Genomic DNA, 14647 nt, shown 5'->3' on the forward strand with positions numbered 1-14647 from the left:
AAAAAACGTAAATAAGGACAAACAAAAAAACAACAAAGTACTGAACAAGGTAAACAATACTACAATGCACAGATTGTTTAAAAAATATCAAGAATACAGATAAAAATGATACTGTTCGATGTAATATAATTATAGATGAGATAGAAAAACATGCTATAGCTAATTTGTATTCAATCTACAATAGAAAAAACCCATTGTTAATTTAAGTCTAATTTAAGTTTTACTTGATTGAAACTGAAAGTGTATCTTAAAATATGACCTCCGCCGTGATTAACCCTCTTTACCAGTAGGTGGCAGTAATGCACCATAGCGTTGTTTGCCTACTTTCATCCAACCACAGAACTAGAAGGACTTTAGTTCAGTTTCCGGGTCTTCTGCTGTGACGTCTTTGTTGTAAATAGTCCGTCGTCAATAAATCCACCTCATCTCTGGAGAGGCTTAAAACCCGTGATCTAAGAGAAGTGGTGTAGTTGAAGTTCTGCCTGAAGCCTCTGGTCCAGTTTTCAGGTGTGTGTCTTCTTGTATCTGTAACATTTAAACGGTCAGCTGTAAAAAAACATGCTAGCTGTTGTCATCCTCCGTCTTAGTTGTTGGGCAAAACCTCAACACAACAAGACTTTCTTTGCTTGGATAATTGTCATAGCAGGATTCGAGGTCGTGTGGTTGCCTCTGAATTGATCGCCTCTGCTTGTGTTGATGTTTTAGTGGAGTTAGCTAATAGCTGCCCGTATGTTAGCAGCTTTCAGTCTTTTCTACCTCAGATTCTACTACCCCCCCATGCCCTTTTTACTGTGACTGTGTAATGAATGAATGTGACAAAGACACGAGTGTACATTTTATGAACTGTTTGAATTTAGCTTTTTATGAGTTACAATGATGATACAAAAAAAATGGCTGCATCACTTTAATTGCATGGTTAATTTTCTTCTAATCCATACATTTGTAAAACTGTACAAACAGACAGAAATATATACATAAACCCCCTCTAATAATTGGCTAAATGTCCCGTTGCAATTGTTGTAGCCTGGGATAAACTGGCATAATTCTTGCTGAATATTTGACTATTGATTTTACCAGAAATGGTTGGTTTCATGGCACCAATCCAGCTTTTAGGCAAATTCCACCAATTTTCAGTGGGTTTGAGGTTGGGGGTCAGCAGATGTTTAATATTAACATACCTTAAGGCCAGCACAAACTCTGCAAGAACAGATAAGTGTGGTTTCTCTCCCAGGGCTACAAGAACAAGAAGACAGCTTCCTGTTTGGGAGTTCTTATCCTTTGTTTTGGACATGTCTGAGCTAAAAAGAAGATATCACACATTGTACTATTTTAATTTGTACTACTTCTACCACTATTATTGCTGCAACGTCTGCTTTAGACAGATTTTTTAAGTTTTGTTTATGAAGATCATTTTGTGATGCTACTGTTTAAATCTTTTTATTGAGCTTTTTATACAAGCTTACCTGTAGAGCTACAGTTAAAAAAGCATTTCCTTTTATTTTGCATCTAGGTTAGGAGGTCACAGGTGATACTGGATGGGCCAGATGTTGATGCACTGGGCCAGTTGCTAATATTCATTGGGCCTGCATGTGTAACATCAGTGAAATATGGCCAGCAACTTCCGGAGCTACATCTGGGACCCAGTCCTCATTTTATGCCAGATTGTCTTGATGCAATGTATCTACTACAGCTTCCTAGGCCTGTGGTTGGCTGGAGTGGACAGCCTTGTGCGGAGTAGTCGGTCACTAAATCAGATTTTCAGCTATGAAGTAAGTTTGAAAATGTTTAATTTGTTCTCTCTGTTATCTCTGTGCCCTTTAAGCCTGCATTTTATATGCTGGTTCTTTTTTTCATAGGTCCTTGGTTTTGCAACAGTGCAGGGCAGGCTCTCAATGATGGCGTTTATCTTGAACTCTCTTACCAGGTGAGAAATTGCTGCTGTCTTTATCTGTGCACACACAAAGAGATAAAAAGGAGGAGGTTTTCTGTTCACTAAATTGCAGATTTAAAGAATATGAAACCCCCTCAGCAATCACAGCCCCCTTAAAGTATAACATTTTAGATTATGACTAATGGAAGGTTTTTTGTCTTCTTAAACTGGTGGTTTATAGCTTCAGTTCATTACAGTTTATTTAAATAGTGCCAATTCACAACAAATATTGTCTCAAGGCACCTTAAACAAAAAAGTTAAATTCAATCAAATCATACAGATGGATTCAAGGTCAAGTGCGAACATTTCAGTATGATCCTACTTATTAAATGATAGTCAGTTTCTGTTTACCATTGAAATTGTTTTCTATCTGTGGAAACCCAGCTGATTGCATTGACTTACAGAAATAGTAGTGGTTTCAAATTAGTTTAGCCACCATCTTGTGGCCATTTTAGCTGTGTTTGGTCATAAGGTGCAGGAAAACAAGTGTAGTTGCTGGTCAAATACTTACTAGAGTTTATTCAACTACTGGAAGCTGTACACTTTAACAGTTACTCAGATATTTAAAAGTTGAGAGGAAATGTAATTGTTTGCATGTTGTACCTGAACATTTTAACAGGGATCATAGGCTTGATTACCTATGCTACACAAGGGTTAAAAATGGCAAATAATAAAAACTATTTGAAAACTGTAAGTAACAGTAGATGAAAGAGCAGTGAAAATAAATGTAAATGGCAGTTATTAAGCATTATCGTGAATTTCAAGCTCAAAGTTTAAAATGCTGTGTAGTTTCAGGATTTATTTAATGCAACACAAAATGCTTATCCAGCTAAGTGAAGTCTGATTAATGTTTTGCACCAAATTTATCCAAACAAATGTTTTTTTTTTCATTGTAGTGTGTTTGGGTTTACTCTCTTGCCTTGCATGTGTTCCTCCTCCTCCTCCCACTCTTCTGTTTTTGCAGTAAATGTGTGAAGAGTCTACTTTGTGTTCAGCATAGCATTCATCTACAGCAACTTTCTAAAATCCAATCAGCTTTGAATTAAACATGTTTAGTCTTCAAAACTAAATTCAGCTAGCGTACGCTTTTTGTTTTACTCAATTGTTCTTTTTCATTTCAAGTACAGTACGTATTAAGGACATTTGATCTAAACTGAAAGAACCAATGTTTTCTGAGGATAACTTCTGAATGTTCTGGCAGTGCTCTCGGTCTGTGGTTCTTCATCCGCCGAGGGAAGCAGTGCCTGGACTTCACGATCACCGTGCACTTTTTTCACATGATTGGTTGCTGGATCTATAACTCCCACCTTCCCTCGGCCCTCTCCTGGTGGCTCGTCAACGTGGCCTGCATCGCGCTGATGGCTGTTATAGGGGAGTACCTGTGCATGCGGACTGAGCTCAGGGCAATTCCAGTCAACACTGGACCCAAATCTAACCTGTGAACATGTGTAGATTTTTTTTAAGACAAGAGGAACTCAATGAGAAGGTTGTTTTTCATGGTTGATACACAGAAAGAAGAAAAACCCCTACATGAACACACAGACTGAATAGTTATGAATCTTATAAAGTGGTCCTCCAGCTGACCTGATATTTATTCATAGCTGCTTATTAAATGTTGGACAGTATTTTTTCTAGTTTATTGAAATGTGTCTTTTAATGTTTTTCAAAGCAGACACCATCATCCCTACAGCTAGAGTAATGGTTTGTACGTTCACTCCTGTTAATACATTTATCATCATGTTATGATACTCTGTAATTTAGACATGCCATGCCCACATTATCATCCTGTTTAGGATCCTTCTTAAAGTTCATGGTGTATAAAATGTGGAATATAGTATTTCTTTTACGATTGTGTGGCCTTTATTCATCAGTAGCTTGACAGGTTGCAAGGCAGAGAGAAGAAGAAGGTCTGAGGACGGGAATCAAACCTGGGACCATGGCTTTAAGAACTGAGGCCTCCATATTAGGTGCACATAGTCTACCACGGACTCCCGTGGAATATAGTCTTAAACACAAAGTGTTCGGGTCTATAATGTAATCAAACTTTGGTGTTTCCTGCTTCTTTTTACCAGAGCTCTTAAAAGCCACACCTGTGTTAAATATTCAGGTATTTGACACTTAAATAATTGAGACCTTTATGAATCCTGTCTATATTTCTTACACCTTTTAACTTGACATAAATCCTGTACAATTCAAATGAGAAATGAGCTGTAAAAGCTCCAGCAGTTAGGTTGCATCAGTGTGCACAACCTTCAACTAATGCTTTGCTGAACCACCTTCTGATTCTATTTCAGCATTCAGTCTTTTTTGGTAGGAGTCTATCAACATACCACATTTTCACTTGGTAACATTTGCTCATTCTCCAAATGTATCAGATTATAAGGGACATCTCTTGTCCACAGCCCTCTTCCAGTGGACCCACAGATTTTTCTGTCAGGTTTATTTCTGGATTCTGGTTCAGCCGATCGACCCACGGGTAATGAAATCAGGCTTGGTTTTGCCTGTCTAGATCAAAGTTGTTAAGCTTGTTGCTGCTGGTATTGTTTGGCTTTGTCTCTGCACGTTTGTGTATTATGCAGAACAATCTGGCCCGCTTAGGGACAGTTTGTCAGCCATCATCTGAGCTCTGACAAGAGGGAAGATGACAGGAAAAAGTACATGGACGTTTTCTGGAGCATGCGCCTCCCTAATGCTTCTAAAACTCCAAGCGAACTGCTTTAATTTTTAAGTCTTGTGATGCACATTCAGATGCTCTCATTCTTTGAGCTTTACAGTTTGGTAATGCAGACTATGCAGTGTTTTTGATTTTATTGTAAGTACTGTGGTGTCTCTTGTTTTATCAATATGATCCAAACATAAAATCAGTGCGAGTTACAAACTGTTTTTGGCTTCTAGATCATTTTGTACAGAACAGGAGGGGCGTTGGTCTTCTTCCAAAACTGGTCATCGGATTCATAGCTAGTCTGTTCTGGTGTCTTTTCAAACAATGTGTGCTTTAAATAATTTCACACACCATGCCATGCTTTGACTTTACTTTGAAGTGGATATTTTAAGGTTGATGCAAGAGGGCGCACATATTTTAACACATTTAAATAAAAGCTTGGTGGTCATATTTAAAAAAACAGTTTTAGTTGAATTTTACTCATTTGAAGCCAGAGTTAAAAACAGTCTTTTTGTTCCTTGTCCGTGTCAAAGCTTATCATTGGTATAAAGACCAAACGTTGAGAGATATTAGATTGTTGAGGTTTGTTTTGTATGTTGACTGGATCACATGAAACATTTCTTACAATCAACGTACAGAGAAATCGTCTTAGATGCTACCACTTAACATAATCATAACGTATAATAATAACATCATTATGGGTACCGATGCTGTAGACATAAAGGCCCCCATATTACTATTGTGTTTTATTGTCCTCAGAAATAAATTACAGTGTTGGTAAAGAGAAAAGTTGTTTCCTTTTTAGGATTTTATGCATTTTATATTCTTTTTTTTTTTTACAAATGTTTTTGCTTCATCTATTTAAAATAAATAACATATTAGAATCTATAATGTGTTTTTATCCATTTTAGGTCAGATTGAAATAGTTTTAGAACCTGGAATGTGTATGTTAAAATCATACCATTGATAGCGGGGGTACTTTGTTTTTACCAAGACTGTTAGAGAAATGTATCAAACAAATGTCTGTTAGAAAGTGTTGATCAGTCTACCAAGTTAAACATGCTGTGTGGCAGAGATCTGTTTTTTCTTTTAAATAAATCGAATAACATTCAGGGTGAGTAGAAAGGGTTTCCTCCTGCAAAATGCAACAAATATGCAGGTTAATAAGCATCAAACAAGCCCATCTTTGAATGGTTTAGAAAAAGTAATATCTTGGGAGTAGCCTAGTCAAAGTCCCAAATATGATTCAGGTGCTGTGGCGTGATGTTAAGCAGATCTTTAACACTCAAAAACCCTCCAATGGGGCTGAATGATGGGAGCTCTGAGTAGGACAAAAATCCTCCCCAGTGATGAGAAACACCCATTTTCTTTTCTCGCAAAAACACCACCAGCTGTTAGGTTGAGGGGTTATTATATGTTCGCATAGGGCCAGGCTGGTTTGGATTGATTTTCCCCTTAATAAATGAAATGATGATTTAAAAACTGCTTTGTATGCACTCAGTTTCTCTTTGATATTTAAAAGAAGCATAATATGAAACATTAAATTGTGATAGAAAAAAACATATATGGAGGCAAATACTTTTTCAGTTAACTGCAGGAAAAGATAGAAGGTTGGAAGGTTTTAGATTTACAAAAGTATGATCCTGGTTATGAAAGTAAGACCTGCTGACATCACAGAATGAGTTATTTTTGTAGGAAAAGCTTGATTTTTACATTAACATCAACCGATCTTTATGTTGCTGTGACTCCCATCGATGCTGCACCAGTACTACTAGCTAAATCCTGGACATGAAATCTTAACAGTGTTTTCATTCTCACTGAACACAGTTGGTGGCTATTTGAAATGTTTACTTAGTGTTTATGTTCACAAATATTTTTCTTGTTTCTCGTTCATGATGTGCATCTCTAATGTGATGCACATCATGAACATCTCTTTACTTAAGAGGTTTTCTACCGCAGGCCCTGGTCTGTCATTTTCAGTCACTTCTGTGTCTGCAGGAAGTATCCAGGTGGAAAGCAGCAGATGGCTTAGCACTAACAAGGAAAAACAAAGGCTATTTGTGGTCCTCATTATCAGTTCACTGCTAGATGGAAAACTGAGAACGTGTGCTATATTAGTTGCACTGTACACCAGTTTTGCCGTTAAACATGAATGCTCACACGTCCTGTTTTTAATATTCACCCTTTATTGTTACAGTTATGTTGTTTTTCCATATATTGCTTTACAGAATCTTGTAAATGTTTGTGTAAAAAAGGAAACATGTTGAACTTACATTCAGGAATTCTTATGAATAAACCAGCGTTAAGTCTCAGCCTACTTTTATTGTGTGCACAATCACCACCGTTTTCATGCTTTCATCAACCGCATATGAAGGTATAAGGGTCCTCTCCGAAGATATTGCTCATGCTTTAAGGAGATGACTGTTTTTTTGTGTTTCACTACCAGGCACACAATGGATTAACATGTTACTACTCTTTTTAAAACATGAAGTAAGTAGAAACAACTAGAACAAACATGCTTACGGGATAATGAGAGGCGAGATGTGTGGATAATATAAACCTGCGTAACAAAGGATTCTGTTACACTTCATGCACAAACCACCTTACATGTTATCCAAGCTAAAATTAAGAGTTTTTCAGACACATGGTCATAATATATCATGCGAGAAACAAAATCTTAAGATCAAACAAGTAACAGTTGCAAACACCTGGTAGGGCTGTCTGTAGTAAAAAGAAATATGAAAAGGCTGACATAATTTTGTTAAAACTTGAGCAAACACTTGCTAAACAGGTCACCATCACTTGCTTCCTTTTTGTAGTGAAAAACACTTTGTCCTTATAAACTTTTTACAGATCTTTACAGGCATCCATGACATTTTATTTGTACCAGATGAGTGGGATAAATGTTAGTTATCGCAAACTGCAGAACTCAAACTTATTTCAATAAAACTTGTATTACCAAAGGCTGATCATGGAGTTAGTTTGTTCGCTGTAAAAAGTATGTAACATTTTCTTAACTATGACAGTTCCAGATTGTACAACTATTTGGTATTTTTCTGGAGTAGATCCTCCTGCCATGAAGCAGCATTGGTTTTGCTGTTGTAAAATGGGTTTGTATTGAATAAACAAGGTGTAGCTAACATTCCCATATGGGACACATAATGGTAGGAAATATGCCAAAAATGGGCCCTAGATGGGAATGTCACCATGTAACATAATGGCTCCATGTTATTTTTCCTTTATAGGTATAATGCAGAAGGACTATAGGTAGAATTTGTGACCCACATGGATCCCAGATGTGTTTCATAATTTTTACTGATTGTCTTAAACACTAATTTGAGATCCAGAGTTGATTCTGAACTAGTTTTGGTGAAGTGGGCTGATTTGACTAAACTCAATGGATTCTGCTCAAGAAGTCATTTGTGAGTCTACATCCAGTTAATACTAGCCCAGTCTAAACCAAAATCCACATGGGGCCCACATGCACATTGGCTTTGAGTACTAAACATTTCATTCCCCCGCTTGTATTTTGTTTATAATTTCACTATTCCAAAACATATTCACTGCAGGTAAGCAATATTTCACAAGAAAGATCCACATTCACACTTCAGTTATTATTTTACACACATTAAAAGGTGATACAAACAATGATAGCTGTGACTTAAGGCAGAAGGCCAAATAATTTGACATGGATGGTAAAAAGAGGTATAAATCTCTACACAACTTCTTTGATTGTCACATCATTTTTTATAAATGAAACACGCTAAATGAGCATTTTGTCAATTGTAGCCCTAGTTCCTTATTAGCTCTGATTTAATTTATTTAATCAAATTAATGTGCTGCTCTGGATCTTTGAATGATCAATCAATAAACACATTTTATTAAAACTGATATTCTGCTGTAGGTGTTGGCTAAATGTTTCTTTAATGTTTTCTTGTGATTTTACTGATCAGTTTGTCCTGATTGCTTGGCTATAGAAGTTTCTATAAAAAACTTGCAGGAAATCAAGATTAAGATTGTTGTTTGGATAGTTGATACAAAGATAAATCTGCACTCATTGGCTGTACTGTATTAGGTACACCCATTCAATTAATTCTTAATACAAGAAGGAAACTGGCAAATCACATTGCAGCAACACATGCATTTAAGCTTCTAGACGTGGTGAAAAAGTCCAGCTGAAGTTCAAACTGGTAGCTTTTTGCATGTGAACAGAGTTCGTTGATCAGTGGTAATTAAGTCCAGTCTATGTTGATTATATTGTGTTTTAAATTGCAATTTGGTTTCACTAGGTATAAAAAAGAAAAATAAACTATATTTTTCTCTCTTTCTCATTCTTCATTAGAGTTGCCCTCTGACCGTCAGTCAAACAAAACTGAAGGCGCTAATGTGACAAGTCAATGGGGCAACAGAAGTAGATCTGTCTAGAAGGTGTTTGAATCCCACCATGCACCATGTCAGAGTATTGCTCCATATTCTAAATACCTTATATAAATATAAATCCAGATATACAGTCACCATGCATCAAAATATCAAATTTTTAGTTTCAAGACAACATATAACTTTAATTTTTAAAAGGTGAGCTATCTGGCTTGTGAGGTTCATGTCTCCATGTACAATTATTATTATTTTTTTACAAAAACACCAGTATTGTTTGAAAAAGAAATGTTCAAATTAAAACAAATTCAGTAAAACTACTCATTAGAGAGCAAATGTTTCCTAATTTCAAGTGTTTTTTTTCCCCAGATGACACAACAGGGCAAGCAGCAAATATGTTTTCTCTTTGGAAGTATTGCTAAACTCCATGTTCATCTACAGTGAAAAAATATCCATACCCCCTGAATTTTGTCACTCTATAAACCTGAACTGTGATGTGTTGAATTGGGATTTTATGTCATTGACCAACACATAGTAGTACATCATTATGAAGTGGAAGGAAAATGATACGCCTATTTAGAAATCTGTAGATTATGGCATGCATTTGCATTACACCCCCCCATCTCCCCCCCCCGCTACCGCTAAATAAAATCAAGACGTCAGACGACATACACCTAATTACGATGGTGAAACATAGTGGTGGTAGCATTATACTGTGGAAATGCTTTTCTTCACAAGAGACAGGAAGGCGGTAATTGAGTCTCAGTATAATTACAGCTGTTCTGTGAATGCCTCTGAGGTTTGTCGGAGAGCACTGCACTTCACCATGAATACACCATCCATGTTTTCAGGGACATGGTGGTGGTAGCATCACAGTAGCTTTACTGTAAAGGCCTCAGAGGTTTGTTAGAGGACTTAACTGAACAAATGAAGTCCAGAACCAAGGCGTGACAAATGTGACAGCATGTGAAAAGGTTTAAGGTGTATGATTACTTTTTCAAGCCACTGTACTGTAAAAAAATGCCATTCGTCTAACAATCATATTTACAGCTTTTGTCACAAGTCTGAGCTGAAACATAGTGTGTGCTTAGTCTAATATTTAGAAAATACTAAAGATTTGAGAAGCGGATGAAAACCAAGCCTATGATTATAAAAATCAATAATTGGTATTTTTTTATCTGGGTAAAGAGCAACTTTGCATGTTTTATATCTTTTATTCTGTAGTTACATCTAATTGAAGTGTCATCGCCAAGCCAGTATCACTTAAGGGTCGGAAACAGGCCAAAAACAAAGAGCCATGTGGGACTGTCTACAGGTTACATAACAACCCCGTTATAACTATCTCTATAGGTTTGATTTTGGACAACTCTGCCTTCGTAAACACCCATTTGAGATTCAAAGTTAGTACACAGCTTGTTTTGCCAATATTATATTTATTTAGTAAACATAAGTGGGCCCCATACGAGAAGTCCCAGGTGAGCCCAAGCTCCATGATCAATATGGGGCCCACATACACAAGTTGGCTAGGCGGTTTAGGCATCTTTGTAAGAAAATAAAGTTGCTACTTTAAAAACATTAGGTATGGAGAACATGGATCCCCTTCTATATTAGTAACCTATGTCTGACCAAAATGAATTTGAAATCATTTGTATCAAAGTGAGCATTTATTATAATCTGCTTTAAATTAAAGATCAAAAAATAATCTTTTTCCTATGCTTTGTGAATTATATCTTGGAGAAATAGGCTTTAGTATATTCAGAAGATTTGAAAGATTATTGGCCTAACAAAATTGATTGTCCTACCACAAACAAGAACAGCTCAGTGTAAAAAAACCCTTTAAAACATTTTTCTCTTTTAAATCCTTGGCGTTACATCTGAGCACAGAAGTACTTAAACTCATAAAAACTGAAGACCCCTTTCAGCCTGTCCTCCATCTTATTTTCCTAAACTGCACCCATGTACCATCTATACAGGAGCCCAATTAGGCCCAGTCAGGACCAGCACCAGTGGCAGGATGAGGGCAGCAAGGGGCAAACGTACACTGGGAGAGCAGCTGGGGCTGCACAGATCAAACAGACTTCCCTGGAAGCGGATCTTCCTGGAGTCCTGCCTCAGGGTCTCCCAGATGGAGCTGACTTCCTCCTGACAGTCCGACAGGGCTGTGAGAGCACACGTGTGGAAAGCTTCCCAGTGGCTGTGGCAAAACAAAGGACCGTCATAATTCAACCTGTGACAGATTTTCATGCATTCTACAGCAGCTGTGGATTAATTAGCTGCCAATAATCTGTTGCTCAGATGGCCTCAAGTGAGTCAGACTGGTTTTCAATTGCCATGGCAACAGCATCCGGGAGCGAGACAATATCGCAGATATTACAAGTGGACAATTTTTAACAGAAGCCTTGAAGTGTAAATCTTTGCCTTCAATAACTTCCAGGGTTGTCGAGTTTATGCCAAAACAATGTCAAAAGAAATTGTCCCCTGAATTTCATTACTGCTGCAGTAAAGTCATAAATTATTTAGCACAATGGCCCAGTGTCTCAGCATCATTCATTCCTCTTTTCTCCCTCTGAGATTACAACATCTGCTCCCCTCTCTACAGTATATGCTTTTGATATGAATATCTCCATTAACGTACTCAGTCATACTAATTGAGCTGAAATGTTGTGAATATGCTTCAGAATTGGTAATTTCATTTAAGAAGTTTTTCTTTTATTCAAATTTAGGTCTAAAATCAATTGCAATTGTCCAAATTCAAGGTTCCTGCTCATTTTTCAGATCCAAACTCCATACCTTTGGGAATTAAATACAGCTATCCATCCTTGGCCAATTTAAAAAGAAAAAGTATCACCATGAATTTACTGCAGATAAGCATCCATTGAGTTTAGGTTTTAAATACAGGAGGGAGAGAGGAATAGAGGAAGGAGGGAACAAAGGAACGGAGGAAAGAAGTAAGGAATGAAGAAAGGAAGGACAGAAGGAAATAAGGCATTTTATTAAGGAAGGAAGAAAGGAAAGTAGAAAAGGCACTGAACAAAGGAAGGCACAGATTAGGAAAGGAACCAAAGGAAAGGGAATAACATAAGGAAAGAAGGAAAGCAGTGAAGAAGAAAAGAGGGAAATTAAGGAAATTCTGAAAGATTAATGGAAGGAAGGAAAGACAGATGGAAAAACAAAAGGAAGAAAGGTAGGAAAAGAAGAAATAAAGGGAAAAAAGAAGGAACAACAGGAAGGAAGGAAGTGTGAAAAGGAAGAAGGAAGCAAGAAAAGATGGAAAGAAATAAGAAAGGAAGAATAAATGTACAGACAGCAGGATGGTTGGAAACATTTAGACAATAATAACGAATAAAGTCTGAAAATGCAATTAATATATATATATATATATATATATATATATATATATATATAATCATTGTCACCTGCACACGGCAGCAACTCCCCGCTCGCTGGTCACGTTCTCCTGGTAGTTATCCATGCTCTCCCCCAGCTCCAGGACGCATTCAGAGAAGTCCCTATAAACGTTCTCACACTTCACATCTACACAGTCTGCAGGCACTGCAAGGAGCAGGAAAACTGCAAAACAGAAACCAGAGCCACTTAGATCTAGATAATTATAAACCAAAAACAGGCAGATTTAAAATAGAAACTCTTAAATGTGTGCACAATCTTATAGAAGCAATTTAGAATATTTTACCACAAAATAGACTAAACTAACGAACAGAAAAATAGTGCCTTGCAAAAAAATTTACACCTTTGAAATTTTGGCACATTTGTCATTCTACTTTGATGCCTTTTATTAAGACTGCTCAATCCTTGGTTAAGTTAACCGCTCACTTTAAAGGTCTGAGTATGTGTGAGCTTATTTTCTTGGTGTACCATGCCTTGGCTGGAGATACGCACCAGTCCTGTGATGAGTAGGTGTGTGTGGAAACGGAGTGGCTTTATTTAAGACTGGCAAGAAGAAAGCAAAATTAAGTCCATTTGTTTGGCTACTAACCATGCACAGAAAATAGATGGAAGAAAGTGCAAAATTGAATTGGGTCACATGCTAAACCTTATGTGTGATGAAAAACTAACACTGCACAAATCATCCCTGTGGTAAAACACGGCGGCGGCAGCATCATGCTGTGGCGATGCTTTTCTTTTGTAAGATAAAATACAATTATACAATGTTATAATTTTCTACTTAACTATTATGCATTACTTAACAGTAGCTACACCACATTAATACCCAGAAAAGTACTTTGAAGTTCATGGTTTTAACGTGTAGTACGAATACTTCTACAAGGTGTGATCTAGTTCTTAGTGCTTCCTTTGAGGCAGTCAAAAAACGTAAAATCTGTACACTACTCTCCCTCCTAATGAGGAAGAGTAGTTTTATTGTGTATTTAAATTTCTAACGTTAAACCATGTTTATACTCTGCTGAATGCAAAACAACTGCAGCTTAAACATGAATATCTATAAAAGTGGACCTGAAGTTATAGCCAACCACTTTGTTTCTGTTGTTAAATATTAAGATAGCGATGCCCTGAAGCTTGCACACCAGGCAAACTGTACGACAGCCAGCTGGCGATGGTGCAGGTCTCATATAACCATCACGCAGTCCTAAAACAAAGATAACACCCACCTAGCCGACAAGGGTAGGATGGATGGAGATAAAAATAAATCAAGCCTAACAGTACCTGTCTTTGTCCAAACAAATAAAACAAATATCTTGCGCTACTTTACCAGAGGCGATCGCAAGAATCCATCCGATCTTAGTCGACATGAATAATCCCATTTCATCCCATTTCAAGCCAGGCGGAATGTTGCCGAGACACTTCTGGGATGAGGATGGATCGAGGCGCTGCTGGTTCTCATGCACGGAGCAGATTAGCTGCCCATTCTTATTTTATTATGGAGTCTTGATAAAAACTCATTAGGTGTGCAGCTCCTGCACAGTTTCTCTCTCCTTTTTTGCCTGCTCCGGCCGACAGCTGACGTTACCTGCCCCCCGGCGGGCGCTGAGCTCATCTCTCTGCCCCCCCTCAGCTCCGGACAGCTCCCACCTACCAGAGCTGCTCAGCACCATAGCTTCCCCTGATCGCGCTGTGAGGCTGTCATTATTTAGATCTTCATTTATTTAGCTTTTTAACCTTTTCTGAAACCGACAACCCCCCCGAATTGCATTACAGTAGGCTGAATATGCTGGTTTCCAACCATTCTTTTTCCATTGTCAGTTTAATGCTAAACAAAGAGCAGGATTATGACCTGCAGCAGGAAGCCTTCTAAAAGTAATATGAGAAAACACAGTTCGTTGCAAAAATATCCATCGACCTTAAACGTTTTTCACATTTTATCGGAATGTAATGACATAGACCAACACTGCGAAATTCTTAATTGGGATAAAAATGATGATTTAAAAAAAATGGTATTACTAATAAACATCTTACATGCATTGTATATATGCGTTTGTATCCAGCGCTTTTAAAACTTTGTGGAACCACTTTTTTACTGCAAATACAGCTGCAAGTCCTTCGGGGTAGATTTCTGCCAGCTTTGCAAATCTAGAAAAACCATGACAATTTTCTTCTAAAGTAACACAACCCAGTCTGATTGGACAGTCAAGCGTCTGTGGACATCAATTTTTAATTGCAACAGATTATCAGTTGGATTTAGACCTTGGCTTTGACTAGGCCATTCC

General features: G+C 37.4%; 2 protein-coding genes across 2 annotated transcripts; one reads left to right on the forward strand and one right to left on the reverse strand.

The window, feature by feature from the left end:
* The first annotated feature begins 251 nt into the window (after positions 1-251).
* sys1 (SYS1 golgi trafficking protein) lies at positions 252-3776 on the forward strand. The gene is made up of 4 exons (XM_047347501.1): positions 252-507; positions 1511-1769; positions 1857-1924; positions 3132-3776. The coding sequence occupies exons 2-4, from the start codon at positions 1608-1610 to the stop codon at positions 3370-3372; spliced, it is 471 nt and encodes a 156-aa protein (XP_047203457.1). The 5' UTR covers positions 252-507; positions 1511-1607; the 3' UTR covers positions 3373-3776.
* Positions 3777-6758: 2982 nt separating this feature from the next.
* On the reverse strand, positions 6759-13996 carry LOC124856725 (neuritin-like). Its single transcript, XM_047347503.1, has 3 exons — positions 13693-13996; positions 12383-12536; positions 6759-11160 (listed from the first exon to the last, which is right to left on the reverse strand). Exons 1-3 carry the CDS (start codon positions 13742-13744, stop codon positions 10932-10934), a joined length of 435 nt encoding a protein of 144 aa, XP_047203459.1. The 5' UTR covers positions 13745-13996; the 3' UTR covers positions 6759-10931.
* Positions 13997-14647: the final 651 nt, after the last annotated feature.

The sequence above is a fragment of the Girardinichthys multiradiatus genome, chromosome 20 (assembly GCF_021462225.1).
Source record: "Girardinichthys multiradiatus isolate DD_20200921_A chromosome 20, DD_fGirMul_XY1, whole genome shotgun sequence".
Classification (NCBI taxonomy): Eukaryota; Metazoa; Chordata; class Actinopteri; order Cyprinodontiformes; family Goodeidae; genus Girardinichthys; species Girardinichthys multiradiatus.

Bases quoted from the DNA above. Each gene is read 5' to 3' on its own strand.
- sys1 (XM_047347501.1), top strand. From the start codon at position 1,608: ATGGCCAGCAACTTCCGGAGCTACATCTGGGACCCAGTCCTCATTTTA. The intron at 1,770-1,856 runs GTAAGTTTGAAA...TTTTTTTCATAG, and splicing joins ATCAGATTTTCAGCTATGAA to GTCCTTGGTTTTGCAACAGT. The intron at 1,925-3,131 runs GTGAGAAATTGC...ATGTTCTGGCAG, and splicing joins ATCTTGAACTCTCTTACCAG to TGCTCTCGGTCTGTGGTTCT.
- LOC124856725 (XM_047347503.1), bottom strand. From the start codon at position 13,744: ATGGGATTATTCATGTCGACTAAGATCGGATGGATTCTTGCGATCGCC. The intron at 12,537-13,692 runs GTAAAGTAGCGC...TCTGTTTTGCAG, and splicing joins GATTCTTGCGATCGCCTCTG to TTTTCCTGCTCCTTGCAGTG. The intron at 11,161-12,382 runs GTGACAATGATT...GTTTTGCCACAG, and splicing joins GGAGTTGCTGCCGTGTGCAG to CCACTGGGAAGCTTTCCACA.